This window comes from Peromyscus leucopus, chromosome X (assembly GCF_004664715.2).
Source record: "Peromyscus leucopus breed LL Stock chromosome X, UCI_PerLeu_2.1, whole genome shotgun sequence".
Taxonomy (NCBI): domain Eukaryota; kingdom Metazoa; phylum Chordata; class Mammalia; order Rodentia; family Cricetidae; genus Peromyscus; species Peromyscus leucopus.
In genome coordinates, this window is record NC_051083.1 from 117210554 (window position 1) to 117226526 (window position 15973).

Here is a 15973-nt window from a genome sequence, read left to right on the forward strand (position 1 = left end):
AAAATAAAGTCGTTTGGCTTTCATTATTATTGTAAAAGAACCATGTTTACCACGAGTAATTTAGACTATAGAAGAGGAGGTGAGGGGGGAGGAAGAGGGAAGTGGGGGAGGAGGAGGAAGAGGAGGAGGAGACCCATTCATAGACCCACTAGGCAGAGATAATGTGTTAATATTTGTGTATACTACCTTCTGTTCTTGGTAGGTGTTATCATTAAGTTCTTTCTGGTTCTCAGGGTATATTATCTTGATTCTGAGTAGAATCAAGACATATTTGTTATGAGAGGAATCTCAGAATAATGGAATAGAAGCTGGGATGTGGTTCAGTGGCAGAGCACCTACCTAGAACATGCAAGGCCCCTAGTTCTTGATTTAGTACCACAAAACAGCTGACTGTGTAATAATCCCCTAGACTTGTACGACAAAATGCTATCTGTCCTTCCCAGAACTAAGACCAGGTCTCTAGCACAAATAGGACACTGGCCAACCTCTCAGAGCCCCAAAAACCTGTCAGAGTACAGGATCATTACTTTATGCAAAATCTTCTGCACTACCACGGGAAAGTCATTCTTGGTTTCCAAGAAAAACTTTGAATCTTGAAAATAAATGCAGCCATACTTCTTTTGAAGGCAGAAAAAAGACTGTAAACTGTTGGAGAGTCAATGAGGTTTCAACGGGCAGTGACAACAGGTGATAATGTCCTCTGACACCACAGCAGCAGAGTGTGACCAAAGTAGTTTACCTCCCATGGAGTTTGCTGGGCCTCTCTTTTTTCTCCTTTTTTTTTGTCTTTGCCTATCATCTCTCCTCAAGCTAGGCAGATTGTTTTCTTAAAGAAAGCTTTACAGCACCTTCATGCATGTCATTTTAAAAGACAGTAACTTGAATATTTCTATTTTTCCTTTAAAAGAAAGACACTTGAACCTAGGTGGTATGTTAATTTCTCAGATTTCTGCCTTTATGTTGGTACTCTATGACAGACAACAAAAGAATTTCTACCTGTGAACATTAAAGCAACCTGTAACTGGAGATATCATTTGACTTGAAAGGAGTGTTATTTGATTCTAACCACACCTTATTCATTCATGTGTGTGTATATATATATATATAATTGACATAGAAACTAGTGCAGCTTATGGCTCTTACTTGTGACAAAGCCAACATTTGTTTATGGCAGTCTGCTTAGGAAAGAATCTTTTCACAGAGGTTTCATTTAGTGTATAAAATGGGGAACTAAAGGGTGGAGTTCCTTTGTGTGCATGAGCCATTTGGAAGTACTGGAGTTGGGTACATGTCATTTTCCCAAGCGGGCATCTATAATTCCAGAGAGGGCATCCCCATTTTCAGATGTGGAGGAGGAGGCTGCCTTCACTTTCTCACATTGATCTCCTTGGGCAGGCATCAAAGCAGTGCTAATTGGAAACCAGTGCAAGTAAAACACAGCCTTTCATCCCTGACAGCAGATCCTGAACTTTTCGATTGTGATTAAGGTTCCTTTTTCCTTAATGTAAACTAATGGAGCTCATTGTTTTGTTTTGTTTTAATTTGAAAAGAAAGAAAAGTAGAAAAAGCAAACTAACTCAAATTAGAATGGTGTGAAATCATGCCTAATTCTGATGGAAGGAGACTTCCCCCACTTTAACCTCAAACTACAACTTTCTCCTACTCCAGACACAAGCATCCTTCTTCTCTTCCCATCCCCTTTGTTTGGAACACTTTCCCACCTTTCTCTCCTTTATCTGTTGAATTCTTGCTCTTCTCTTAGTCTGAGTTCAAAAGCTACCTGATCCAAGTAGCCTTTCTTGATACTCCTAGGAAGGCTGCTAACTTTTCCATCTGTGATACTGCCACTCTTTTGTAAATAGCTCTGTCGAGAAAATAATGTCTATATAAGACATTATATATTTCTATGTCTGTCTCCTTGACTGGACTGGGTAGGGGTCTTCTTCTCATTAGAACCTAAGTCTGAGCATATAAATAGGTTTCACAACTCTTGATTGTAAAGTTCTGCATAGGGGCAAGATAACATCTACCTGACCTGAAACTCATTTTTGACACACTCAAGATATATTTTGTTGCTTTCATCAGCGTCCAGAAGATACTCCTGAACTTATAAGGCTGTCTAGCAAAACTTAGAGTGGTGGTCTGAGAGGGGGGCAAGAATTAGCCTTGATTTTGGACCAGGGAGAGATCAGATTGTACTCTTTTTTTCTTTATGTAACTTCTTAGTGTTACCTAATCCATTGCCACTTCAGACTAAGTCAGAGGAGGAATTCCAGGAAGCAGGAGGCTACAATAATTAGAGGTAGTTCCACTAGGTGGAGGGACAGTAACTTTATCATTGGTTAGAGGTTGGGCCAGAAGCTTGGTGTATAGGTGTTGGGTGGACTATTCAACTACCAGTTTTTAATTTGAAAAGGGAAAGATATTACTCATGTGCTCTCCCAAACAGTATGTGGGATATGAAAAGGACAAGGTATATACAGTATCACAAGTGAAGTGATGGAGAACTTCAGAAGAGCAAAAGAGGGAGAGACAGACAACCCCAATGTTCTAAAAAATACCAGAGGTAGAAAAGACTCTCATGACTGTATTGTTTCTGCTTTGACGTAATCTGAGTGCATGGTATCGTGCATCAGTGTTCTAAATTTCAACATGTGTTCCTTAAAGAAAACATGAATCCCATACACAGACCGCCGGTCAAGTATAAAATTGCCTTTAAATTGAGCTAAGCTATTTCTAAAACTAGTTGTGTGTTGCAAAGTACCCAGTTGGGGGCAGACAAAACAAACAGATGATTTCTGAATGCTTCCAAAGGAGTCCTGTGTTTCTTTGTGTGCTGTTACTTTCATAAAGCAAAGGGCTTTTCAATTTATAATCAGACGCAGACAGCTTGCTTGCAAGCTGAGTACTACATTGACTACTACACCAGTGTTCCTTTCCAAATTATGTTTTTAGCCATTGACAGATCTTCAGCATGGATGTTGAAGCTGATAGATGCACACATCCATTTTTCTTGAGAGTGTGAAATGCAGTACTGTGAAAAATGTATAAAGGTACTAACATTCTTTCAAAAGAAACCCTTCCAATAACATTCACCCAAAAGGATGCTGCCATTATTTCCAATCTACAGCTTTTGTCATTTTCTCTTACTATCATTTCATTTATTTGGAAGTTGCATACAGCTTCAAAAAATGACTCTAAGCAAAATATCCTATCTGAGTGCCTAGAGGGAAACACCTCCTTTATAAATGTCTTCTTTCCCTGGAAGATCAGTATCTAGATTAATAGTTATCCTCAGGAAAGTGAATGGGAATAGGTCACACAGAGCCCAAAATAGACAGAAGCCATACAGCAGAGGCTTCCAAAAACGTCCCATTTATAAATGCATCTGGATTGACAAGTTAATTTCATTTAATTTTTTTATTTTTAACCTTTAACTGATACATAAAAATTATACATAGCAACAGGGCAATTTCAAGATTGGGCTGGTTGACTGTGTTTATTTTAAGAAAGCTCTATATGTGACTGCTGCCAATTACTAAACCATTTCTTCTGTGAAGCGTTCCCTGAAGATCACTCAGTGGAGGCTCTGTCTTTCTGAAAACTATCTCTGTACTTTGACAATTCTTCAGCTTTTGCTTATAGTTGAGTCTATTTCCACTAGATTGCCCTAGAGATTGTGTCTTTGTGTTTTCAGGGTCCAGCACACATTGTAGCACTACAGGGTGTTTGATAAGTTCCTGTTGAGCTGAAAAGTGATAGACACATGCATATATAATTCACTTCAGTCAAATGTGGGAAAATTTCTACCAGTTAAAAACCAATGCCCTGCACAGACTGAAGTGAATTTCTCGAGTGGTTCAAAAGACCAAAAATGAAAACAAAGAACAGTGGACTGTGAAAACAGAAAGACACAATCATTAGGTGTCTGCGCACAATGACTCAAGCTTTTAATCCCAGCACTCAAAGGGCAGAAGCAGGTAGAGTTCTGAGTTTGAGGCCAGCCTGGTCTATACAATGAGGTCCAGGACAACAAGGAATATATAGAAAGACTCCATCTCAAAAACCAAAACCAAAACCAAATTAAACCAAAACAAACAAAAATAGCCCACATCTGAGATGTTACTCATATTAATTTTCTACCTGTAGGCCAATCTCTCAAAACTCCCTAAAATTCAACAAGAACAACAAAAAGAAAACAACAAAAGACTAATACCTAACTATCCTTGAGTTGGATTGTCTACATGTGTGATTCTTTGGGTAACACAGTTCTCATAAGATTCTCGTAAGAGTTGTGCTGGGCTTCCCATATGATTTCTACCTCTTAATTATAACCCAGAAGCTGTTGGAGGGAACCTGAGTAGGGGTGAAGGTTGGTAGGAATAAAGGGAATTAGAACCTGCATTTTGGATCCCCACTGCTGTTTTAAGAACTATGAAACATATATTTAGTTTTGTGTAAAATGAGTCATGTGAGCACAGTGAGAATGTCTTGCTATCTCTTTCTCTGGTGAACTCACTGTTATAATAATGAAAATAACTGCAAGACAGTTCATTGAATTATAAGATCTCCTTGTAAGCAGAAAATATTTTATTTATTCAATAAGGGGTCCTGAATGGGGAAGTTCATTCTACCCTGTGTTGCTGAACTAGATATTTATACCTGGAGAGCTTACACTTAAATATGGCATAGTTATAGTATCATTTTTCTTTAACACAGACAAATTATAGATATTAATTAAGCATTCTGCTCAGAAGAACTAAATAACATGTATGTAAGAAAACAAAATGGCTAATTGTATGCTGAAACAGAGGGGGAAAATTCTCTCACCTTCTTCGGCTGGATAAGGTTTCTTCACGTTCAACATGAGCAACTTTTAATACCTTCTTGTCAATAAACAGATCTTCAGGATAATAAGCAGATCTATACTGGCGCTGCTGGGAGTGGGCGCACAACTTGCCAATCTGAAAAAAAGAAATGTAATATAATAGTACAATGCTTTCACAGATATGATGGCAGAAACAGATTTGAGATGCACTGCAATTTCCTCCCTTAGTTTCCCTTCAAAGAGCAGAACAGATTCATTAATAGAGTCAAAACAGGTAATAAGGTTTTAAGGCAAAGAAGCAGAAGTAGAAAGGAAGGCAGAAGACTGATGAGGAATTCAGTACCCATTCTAAGTACAGTCTACTCAGATCCTTAAGATGAAAGGGAAAAAACATTGGAGATGCCTCTCTACACAAGCCTCACTGTACTGATATCTTTCAATGGCACTTGCTGTTTGTATGCAGGTAGAAGTTCACAAAAGGCAATTTAGAAAGTTGAGACAATCTGATATAGGAGATGAAGTGGTTTGAGGGGTGGCACTGAGTAGCCTCTTGATAGAAGAGCAGCCTTCCATACACAAAGTGCACCCCATTCCTAAGTGTGTCCTTGCTAGACTCAAGTTAAAGTATTTTGAAAAAAATGTCAGTATAGTTGCTCATCTGGATTTCCTAAAAAGGCCTGAGGGAAGCAAGCATATCAACCAACCTATAGTCAGTGTCATCAGAGGAACAAACTAAATAATTGCAGGATTTTATGAAAAGAGTACAGGCACTTAAGACAGCTGGATTTCCTCCATCCTTTCTACTATTTCTCACACATCCACTCAAAAACACTTATCAGATACTTCTTTCACACCCATATGGCAAAGATTTTTAAAAAGTGATGCCAGCTTGCTTGCTTAGCTCCATTCTAACTTGTTTCTGTGGTTAAATTATTTATTGACTATAATGTCTAAAACAACTTCCATATATATATATATATATATATATATATATATATATATATATGTGACTATTAACTTTATTATATGGCTCCCTGTGCCAGACTGTATGTTAAATATTATCACCTCTACTTTATAAAGAAACTGAGGCTTGAGGAGGTTAAGAGACTTGCCTAAAGCAAACAGGTCCAGATCCACTGGATTATCTTTGAACCCATTAGTCTGACTACAAATCTTAACACAATTCCACCTCCCTTGAACAATGATGCCCGCCTTTCAATTGCTTCCATATTGTTTTAGAAAGAAACAGAACCAAGCTTGAATAACAGATCACCAACTGACATAGCTCAGGTGACTACACGGAGAGGACTTCTGTGAGTGCCACTTCTGTACCTTCACACAGTTTAGAGCAGGCCTTATACACTGCCAGGCAAATAAGTGAGTTGAAGGAATTTTCTATTGTAGTTCCAGGCCCCAAATGCCAGTCTATCAATAAGCATTGAGTCTGTGGGGTCGTCTGACTTCTGGATGGTTTAAGATGGCCCAATAGCACCTACTGGGTTATCTAAGTATACATAGAGGCATACATGTCCAGTTTGCATAACTTTGGCAGGCTTCCCATGTAAATTCTTGAGTTAGAAAACATCTTAAGTGAGCAGCAGAATTACCCCCATTTATGAAAGACAGAACCCATCATTTGATGTTCAAACTAGCCATTGTCAATCATTTACTCTAACATGGAAAAAGAATAAAGACCCTGGAAAATATCCCAGCTAACTTTGGAATGCAAGATACTGGAATTTTCACATGTGACTAACGCCACACCACATGACTTGGGCTAACTCTAACTTCACATAAAGAATCTGTATTCTCTGAATCCATCCTACCTGGGCAGTTTGCTGGGCTATTTTAGGCTAGGTAGCGGCTAGAAATAACTGGCAGACTACATTGTAACTTTATGTCAATAGGCTACTATATTGCATGGTTATTAGTATTATTTAAACTTCAGGTAAATTTCATTTATTATCATTTTTTAAATTGCAGATACATTTCAGATATAAACATTACTTTTGTTCTTTAGGTGTCTATATATTATGACATGAGCATAGATCTATGTGAGGGTCTGTTTTACCAGGTTCAAAATATTATCACATTCAGGTGCACAGGCCACAGTCTCTTTACATACCTGTTCCACATACAATATCCAAATAAAAACCTATCACAATATGTTATCTAGGTAAAGAATAACATAGCTGTAAGATGACCCTCACCATGGAAAATGGACCCTTTGTATCAGTGAATTCTTATTGGAGCATAACATGACTTTAAATATTTGCTCCCAACCCCTATTCTAGCCTACTAGAAAGTGGAGCAGCTGAAGCAAAATAGGAAAGTTAAGGACAAAGGACAAAGTAGCCAGGCAGTAAGTAGTCTGATCTTCCTTCCCAAGTTCCGAATGTGGCATTATCAAGAAGACTTTCCAAGGCACTGTGTGGGGTAAGAGACAAATGACAGCGTGTCTTGCCAACACCTCCAACTCCTATCTGAGATAAGCTGTGCCTTATCAGACAGGCTCTATTTTCTTCCACTAATCTACCAGGAATCCAGGTTTCTCTCACACAAAGTGTTCGTCAAAGGTAGCCTGCCCCCACTTAGGATCCTCTCAACACATCTTTCACCTCTACACGCAAATCTGGAAGCAAATATCATGAGCTTATTTTGAGACTAGATGCTAACAGAAAGCATAATTGACAGAGACGCGGTATTCCCACTGACGACACCTTTCAGCTTCTCACTTGATAAACCGCAAACTATGGTGTAGTACCTTAGTCACATTCTCCAGCTGCATTCACTAAAGAAGCCGGACTCTCAGGTGCTGTTTTTGAAATCAATAGCCTGCCTAGGAGTATTAAACTCTTAAATAAAAAATGCAATCCAATTTCCTCTCACTGAGTAATGTACCTGGTCAAGAAGGCTGCTACCTTTAAATCTGGTTAGTTGGAGTAAATTTATTAAATACGTGGGTATCTCTATCAAAAGACTAGGAATTTAACCCCACCCCCACTCCCAGAACCATGATTCCTAATGGCGCCTTTATTTATGTGCCAGAACCTAGGACAGGAGAAACATTAGCTCTCTCAAGTGTTACAAGGCCTGGCAACTAAGAAGGCATTGCCTATAGTGTACTCTCGGCACCAAGTTATTCTGGCCATCTTAGCACCATTTCTCTTCAACAGAGTCTTTAAGTATTGTCTTCATGTATACAGGAAACAAATGCATTATCCGAGTATCAGGAGACTCGGCCTACAAGCTGCTGCTTCTTTCTGTTTAAATGATCACAACTGTACACACTGATGTTTCAACATATGTTGTCCAGGCATCAAATCAAGGCACTTAGCACATCCATCATTTCAAATGTCTGTCTTTTTAATGTTTGAAACATTCAAGACTCTCTTTTTTTTTTAGATTTATTTATCTGTTTGGTGAGGCAAGCACCTTTATTCACTTACGGGTTACATAAGGCTATTGATTTTGCAAGTATATTCTTTCATTCTTCACTAACCCTAAGGAATCTTTACATTTTCTTTCTTAAGAAATATATAATGTAGGAGCTAGAGAGATGGCTCAGTCATTAAAAGTGACTGTGGTGTCAAGAACAAGGACCTGAGTATGATATCTAGCATCCATATAAAAGCTGTGTGTACCTCCATATCCCCAGGGCTACACCACATGTACTCAAGCATATCCCTGAAGCCTATTGGCCAGGCCACTGAACTGAATTGATAGAGCAGTATGCTCACCAAGAGATCCTGTCTTTAAAACGAAAGTGGCAAGCTATTGAGGAGACATTTGACATTGACTTCTGCCCCCCAAAATATACAATGTAAGACATATGTGTGTGGGTTACATAAATGTATGTGTTTTAACTTAGATAGCCTGTAATAGAAAGAAAGAAGGGATGTGGGAGAAGAAGGAACAAAAGCAGAACTCAAAAAGTTCTCTTGTTTGGTTGTATGGCGCTAGAAGAGCCATGGACACATTATACTGCCCTCGGAAACCTTACTGTTTGCCCAGGGATGAACTCAGAGATCAGCACAACTCTCCTCTCAGGAGCTGCCCCTGAGGCCACCAAGACTCTTGAGCCTCTGGAGGGTATTTGCAGTTTTAGTGACTTATAGATTAGCTTTTCTGCTGGCTCCTATCTAATAACTGTGCTCTCAAAGAGTTTTCTGAGAAATGTTGCTAAATATTTGTTATAACTTTAGTCTCTGTTTATTAGCTGACTCATTAGAAGATCGAAGAGCTCAAAATAAATTTTCCTGTAGGATTATGCAAATTAAATATAAACTGGGCTCTTGGGAACTACTTTGAACAAATAATGCCCCTGAAATTCATTTGGGCCAAGGTGTGACAATTCTAAAAGTTTCCAGTTAAACTAAAACATTGAGCTTTGTTCTCTTAAACCATATACCATGTTGTTGTACAATTTTGTTTAATTAAATCTGAAAAGTTTTCGAACAAAATATACATTGAAATTATCAACTTTTTAATAGTAGTAACCATACCCATTTAACAATTCTACAGGTATAATAAAAATGCTAATGTATGTTAATGTTTAGTCTGTGGTTAATGTTTTGTCTTGTTAATTTCCCCAGGGCTTTTATTACTGATTTAAATCTGCCACACTACTCAACTGATTGCACTGCTTCCACAAACTGCATGGAAGTAGCTCAAATGAATACTGATGAAGAGAAAGGAACAAACATTTAGCTAAGCAAACCATTCTTATTATATGTGTGTAATTGTTACATACATTTTCATGCAATGAGATGGGAATGACAGGCACTTTCCACTCATTTTCTGTACAGAAAATATGCATATGAGTATTAAATTAATTTATAACCTTGCACTTGAAGAAGCACATCATTATTAATTAACTATTGATTGATCTGGATATAGAGCAGAGAGGATAATGAACAGACCTGGTGACAATGTGTTTTTTTTTTTCTACCCCACAGACATTTTACTGTGACTCATTATTAATTGCCAGGCCATTAAAGTAAAAGCTCTCTAATAATTTGCAGTGTATTAGGAATCAAGCTATTTTAAGAAATCAGGTGGCATTACCCGATCATTTTATACAAGTCATCTCTTGAAATTGGAACCTAGGGGAAAAAAAAGAACTGAAAGCCGTACAGATCAGTTTGCCTTTAATTTGAAGTACATCACCGTATTAAAGTGAAAAGAATGATTTGGAATCAGGACACCTGGGTTTTGAGTGATAGCTCATCGCCTGACCATTTCAATACATCAGACAAGATACTTAATTTCCTTGAAGCTCTTAGTTTTAGCATCTTTAAAACTGAGACAAAAGCAATGCCTTCCAAGCCTGGCTAGAAGACGAGGATGAAGGAAGGCAGTGGTCCAAAGGGTAATGCCTTGCCTATCTGTACCAACTCATGTGTAGTGGAGCCTATATGCTTTGTGCAGCCTGCCTCAGTGTGTCATAGTCCTGGCTTGGCTGGTCTGACACGCACAAAGCTATTGCTAATGCTGTGCAGACGTGCTCTTACATTTACAAACTATGTTTTGGTGGGCTGTTGTTGTCCCTTTTAAATAGCTTCCAGGATAAATAGAAATCACTTAGCGATCTTAGTCACACTGATGCACATTTAATAGGGTTAGGGCAAGGTCTAATATAACTAATAAGACCCACATCTAGAGACTCAAAAAGTTGGGGTCCTAAAACAAGTAGCATCAGCAGTCTATGTGAGCACTTGTGTGAAATGCAAATTTGGGGGCCAAAACTCAGACACATTTTCTCAGAAGCCCTGGGAGTGGGGTCCCATCATCTGTGTGTTCTAGGCTGGTCTTCAACTCATCATTTTCCTGCTTTAGCCTTACAAGTACTGGCATTATAGATATGTACATGCCTGGCTATCATCACTTGAAAATTATTTTTAAGTATATAACTTTCAGTCTGTGTGGAAGCATAAACATTTGTAGTTTATTTTCCAAAAATACTTTTATTTTAAAAATTTCTCTATAACTCATTGTTATAGAGGTTCATGCCTTTAATCTTCATCACTCAGGAGACAGAAGCAGGTGGATCTCTCTGAGTTCGAAGCCTGCTTGGTCTACATAGCAAATTCTAGGCCATCCATGGTTACATTCTGAGTTTCTTTATAAGAAAATAACTTGTCATGGACCATATGAATCTATAGTATTACAACTGTAATTAAGAAACAAAGTTATGGTGGTGAGTGATATAATCTCAGCAGTAGACCATGGTTCTAGCATGAATAACTAGGTTTGATTATCAGAATATCGGAGGGGGAGGCAAAAGCTGTCTTCCCCTTGACCTTAGAGGTACAAATAATTTATTGGTTTTGCTTAAGAGACAGAAAAAAAAAACGTGAATTTGGGTGGGTAGGGAGGAAGGGGAGGACCTGGGAAGAGTTGTAGGAGGGGAAAGAATATGATCAAAATATACTATATGAAATTCTCAAAGAACAAATAAACATATTAAAAAGAAAAATAATTTGTTATTATGTTTGCTCTAGGAGAACATTTAAGAATAGCATTACCATTCAAGCTAGGTTATAGTGGTTTCTTGAATTCAACCATTCTCACTTTAAAGAAAATGAAATTCAATATTCAAAATAAATGTTATGAGTTCTTTAAAAGTCAAAACTGTTCATTGCAGCTTTTCAAAGTGGAAATGTAAAAGCCTCTGAAATATCCTAGGTGATAACTTACTGTGTTGTATTTGCCAGAACAGTGTACACAACAGTGGAAAAACTAATAAAACACTGGAGGGTTCACACTGCTGCATGCCAGCTAGGGGAAAAGTCAGTTAATGAAATCCTGCCACTTTTGAAGGAGAGAGAGAGACTAAAGTCTGAGCTGCAAACATAAAAATGAAGTGAATATATCCTCTACAGAATGTACTTCCTCCTTCCATACACATGGGCTGGAGTAACTATTTTGCTTATATTCAGTTGTTAACAGCAGTCATTAATCTTCCAGGCTCTATTATGTGAAAGCTTCATGTGCATGTTGGGGGTGGGGGTGGGGGCACAGGGCATTAGTATTGAAGTATCTAAGCCATCGAAAAACATTGTTTAAATACACAGTTTCCTCAAATGAATCCAATGGCATTTGCAATCATGGTGTACAAGCTATGGAGTGGGGGCAGGGTGGGGGGGCAGGTAAAACTGCTGGCACCGAATCATGTGTAGAAGCAGTGACACCAGACTACAAGAGTCATTGTGGTCTTCCTGACAAGAACTCACACTTAAAACATAGCCACTTTCACTTAAGAATATACTTGAAGAAACAGTAAAAAGCAATCGACCCTTGACTTTATGTCTTTTTGGATATTACATGTGTGGTGAAATGGGATGTACACTCAAAATACTCCCATTACATTACTGAAGTAGGATACTCAACAAGAGTATGTATGTACCATGAGGTGAGTTATGCTATAAACTAAACATTCATGAAACGCTGTTTTGACCTGGAAGATTGGCACACAGACTGTCTTCCAACTTGAAGATTGGTAGGTATTTCCTCAGAACTAAAAGTGCAAGCCCCTTCCTTCAAGGAAAACAATTGCTAATGTTTCAAGCTAATGATCAAATTTTCACATGCAGGCAAAATTAATACTTTTGGGAGTACAGTCTTGTACCTGCCATTAGGACATCCACTTGACATTTTTTAAATGTAAAGACTTTCCAATTCAAACAGTGGTAACACTTATGATCATGATTCTGTGATATGTGCTTCTATCTGGCATATGGGCATAGTTCAGACAAATAATTTTCAAATAACCAATGTATCCTAATATAAAAATCTCCACGGCAGGTAGGAAACCATGCAAAGAACAAAAAGGGAGTAAGTCATTGCAAGGAGCTCCTCAAAAGTTAATGGCTGAGGTACAGTTAAAGCCCTCAGAGCAGAAAGCTCAATCTTTATCTAGGAAGTCTATGTCTATCAGAACGATGGAGAAATCAAGACATCCCAAGGCAGAAGGAAGATCAGTTTGTTGCTGGCAAATATGGTCACTCTCAAGAAGCCCTCAGAAATACAACAGCATGGATCTATAGGTGGAATTGCTGGGAAGGTTGACCATGTAAGTTAATATGAAAACAGAGTTAGAACAGTTTTATTTGTAACTTCCCCCATCTAGTTTAAAATACAAATGTGAATAAGTACTAACTACAACTTTGTTGGTGTGGTTTTACAATGTTGGCACAAAGAACATATGTAAGAAAACATTTTGGAAACTACCAAAATGAAGTTGGTATTAATCAAAATTAGTAATGTTAGGAAAAACACAGGAACAAAACGGTATGCTAGGAAACCGCTAACAAAAAGAAGATAACAGTTAAAAACTAAAGAAAGAAATGAGATATGAGGCATTTAGAAAAAAAAATCACAAAATGAGAGCTCCAGATTCTATTTTATCAGTAATTCTATTAATGACACATGCTAAAAATTAGAGATGAATCATTTCAATCCCAAACAACATAGTACGCATGTATGCTTTTACAAAGAGACAGAATCTGCATTGAAAGTGAAAAGACAGGAAGACACAAGTATTATCAACTGGGACCAAATGACAGCTGCAATAGGTGTGGTAATATAAGACAAGGTAGACTTCTAGACAGACAAACCTGTTAAGAGAGACAATGAAAGGTTTTAAAATGACAAAAGTGTCAACTCATCCAAAAGAGAACAATGTAAGTGTATATTTACTGAAACCAAGTTACACGAAGGGAAACTGTTACATTTTAAGGAAGAACCAGACAACAACAATAATATTTGGTTTTCACTTCTCTCCTTGAATCATGGATAATGTCATCAGGCAGAATAGCAACAAGGAAATGGAAGAGTGGAACAACCAAATTCTAAGGAAACCACACAGACATCTATAACACACACAACACAACAACAAAACCTACTAGCAAGTGCATGGGAGCCATTCTTTAAATATTTATCTATTTAATTTGCACGGTGTTTATCTGTATACATGTCTCTGGTGCCCAAGAAGACCAGAAGAGGACTTGGATCCCTCGGGACTGGGGTTACAGATGGTCGTGAGCCTCCATGTAGGTGCTGGGAGTTGAACCCACTAGCTACTACAGGTAACTACTCTCTTCCTAGCACCATGATGCAAGCTTCTCTACTCCATCAAACAATTTGGATGAGTAAAAACAAACAATTACTCCCTCTAAGTTGTTTTTTTTTTTTCCAAGTATTTGGTCACAGTGACGAAAAGCTAACACATACTATATATAACAATTGACTCAAAGTCAATTATCAACCTACATTTAATTGCTAAAAGCATCTACAAAACTGTAGAAGGAAACATAGATCTAAATTTTTGTGGTCCTAAACCTGGCAATATTTCCTTAGCCATGGCAACCAAGAAGGGGGTGGGGAGGAGATCAACTGGACTGTATAAAATTAAAGGCTTTTTTATGCTTCAAATGGTTCAATTAAGAAAATGAAGCTGGGCGGTGGTGGCGCATGCCTTTAATCCCAGCACTCGGGAGGCAGAGGCAGGCGGATCTTTGTGAGTTCAAGGCCAGCCTGGTCTACAGAGCGAGATCCAGGAAAGGCGCAAAGCTATACAGAGAAACCCTGTCTCAAAAAAACAAAAAAACAAAAAAACAAAAAAAAAAAAGAAAGAAAGAAAGAAAGAAAAAGAAAAAGAAAAAAGAAAAAAAAGAAAAGAAAATGAAAAGACAAGCTGCAAGCACAATCTAAAACCATTTATCTGATAAGTGTTCTGACTATCTAGAGAACAACTATATAGATAAGGACAACAATAATGCATACATGGACACAGTTCAATGGATCCCTTTATTTTTTGTCATTCATCTGGTACTGATCTATGCCTGTGCCTCACTTTTATACCTTTTTGCTTTTCTGCACTTATTCTTATTTAAATTACACATATGAAATATCACATAGAACCTTATCACCAAACCCCCAGTTACATTTCTGCCTTTCCAGACCATAGGAAGCACCACATAGTCCAGGATGTCAGGACTTTGAATCTTATTGTGTTCACTATAATTAAATACTTACTGGCTGAAGGGGTACTAGATGATGAGTTAAAAGGGAAAATGTTAAAATATACCTTAGATCATTTTGATAATCCATTTGTATGCAAATAATAAAAAACTCACTGTATTCAACCACACACCATTCCTAAAATTGTATGAGAAGCAGTGCACCTGGTAAGCAGCGGTGCTGTGGCAAGATTGTTCTGATTGTAACTTCATCAAAACTGATTAGCCACTGTCCATCTGAATGAAGACATCATCGCTGACCAATACCTCAGGGCTTTGCTGATTGCCCTCCACTGTAGACAGACCTTTGCTGATTGGTTTTAGCCAAAGTTATAATCAGAACCACTTCTGAGATACATTTTGAAAAGAACATGATTGAAAGGAGTAAGAAAATCAGGTGAATTGAGAAGCGTTGTGACCTCTGAACAGAAATGACTCATCTCATGCATATTCTTCTGCATCATCTTGTGCATATCCCTCTGTGACAGCAATGCTGGACATTGCTATCACTTCAGCTCTTCTTCCCTACAGGTACTATTTTTCCTCTCCAATTTCTTCTTCTGCTCAGCCCCTTAAACGTCAGTCTTGATTCCTTACACCTAAGACTGAGTTCCCTCTTTGCCTAGTCTATCAATGTGGGGATACCATCTTGAAATCTCATGATTTTTCCCCCAAAATATTTGCACAGCTTCAACTACACTGCATGAACTTCCAGATTGGGGATGGAAGAGCCATTTTCTTCAGTGGTATAACTACTGGTAAGGTACACATGTTCCTGTAAACTAACATCCACCTATGCTCCTAAAAATAGTCTTAATGAAATTCATTGGGGTTTTATATACCACACAAAAACACATGGAAGTAGAAACGGAACTAGTTGAGGAGAAGGAAGGAATTAATGGAAGTAGGAAGGGCACAAGAGATGGGAACATGGATAGTGAACATGATCAAAATACATTATGCATATTTATAAAAACACCACAGTGGAACCTGTCATTATATATAATTGATATAAGTTAACAGAACATTAATATAAAAAGTAGGGTCCAATTTTTATTTCTAGTGAAGAATGATGAGTCCTTTGTCTGAAATATATCTTAAGAGCCCCAAACTTGAACAAAGT

General features: G+C 37.9%; 1 protein-coding gene across 1 annotated transcript in view; it reads right to left on the reverse strand.

Annotated features, from left to right (window-relative positions):
• The window catches only part of Gpc3 (glypican 3), a 340901-nt gene that overhangs the window by 113185 nt on the left and 211743 nt on the right, over positions 1 to 15973 (reverse strand). Inside the window, exon 4 of the mRNA XM_028887089.2 lies at positions 4831 to 4964. Within this exon, the coding sequence (XP_028742922.1) occupies positions 4831 to 4964 (134 nt within the window). The remainder of the gene's footprint in view (positions 1 to 4830; positions 4965 to 15973) is intronic.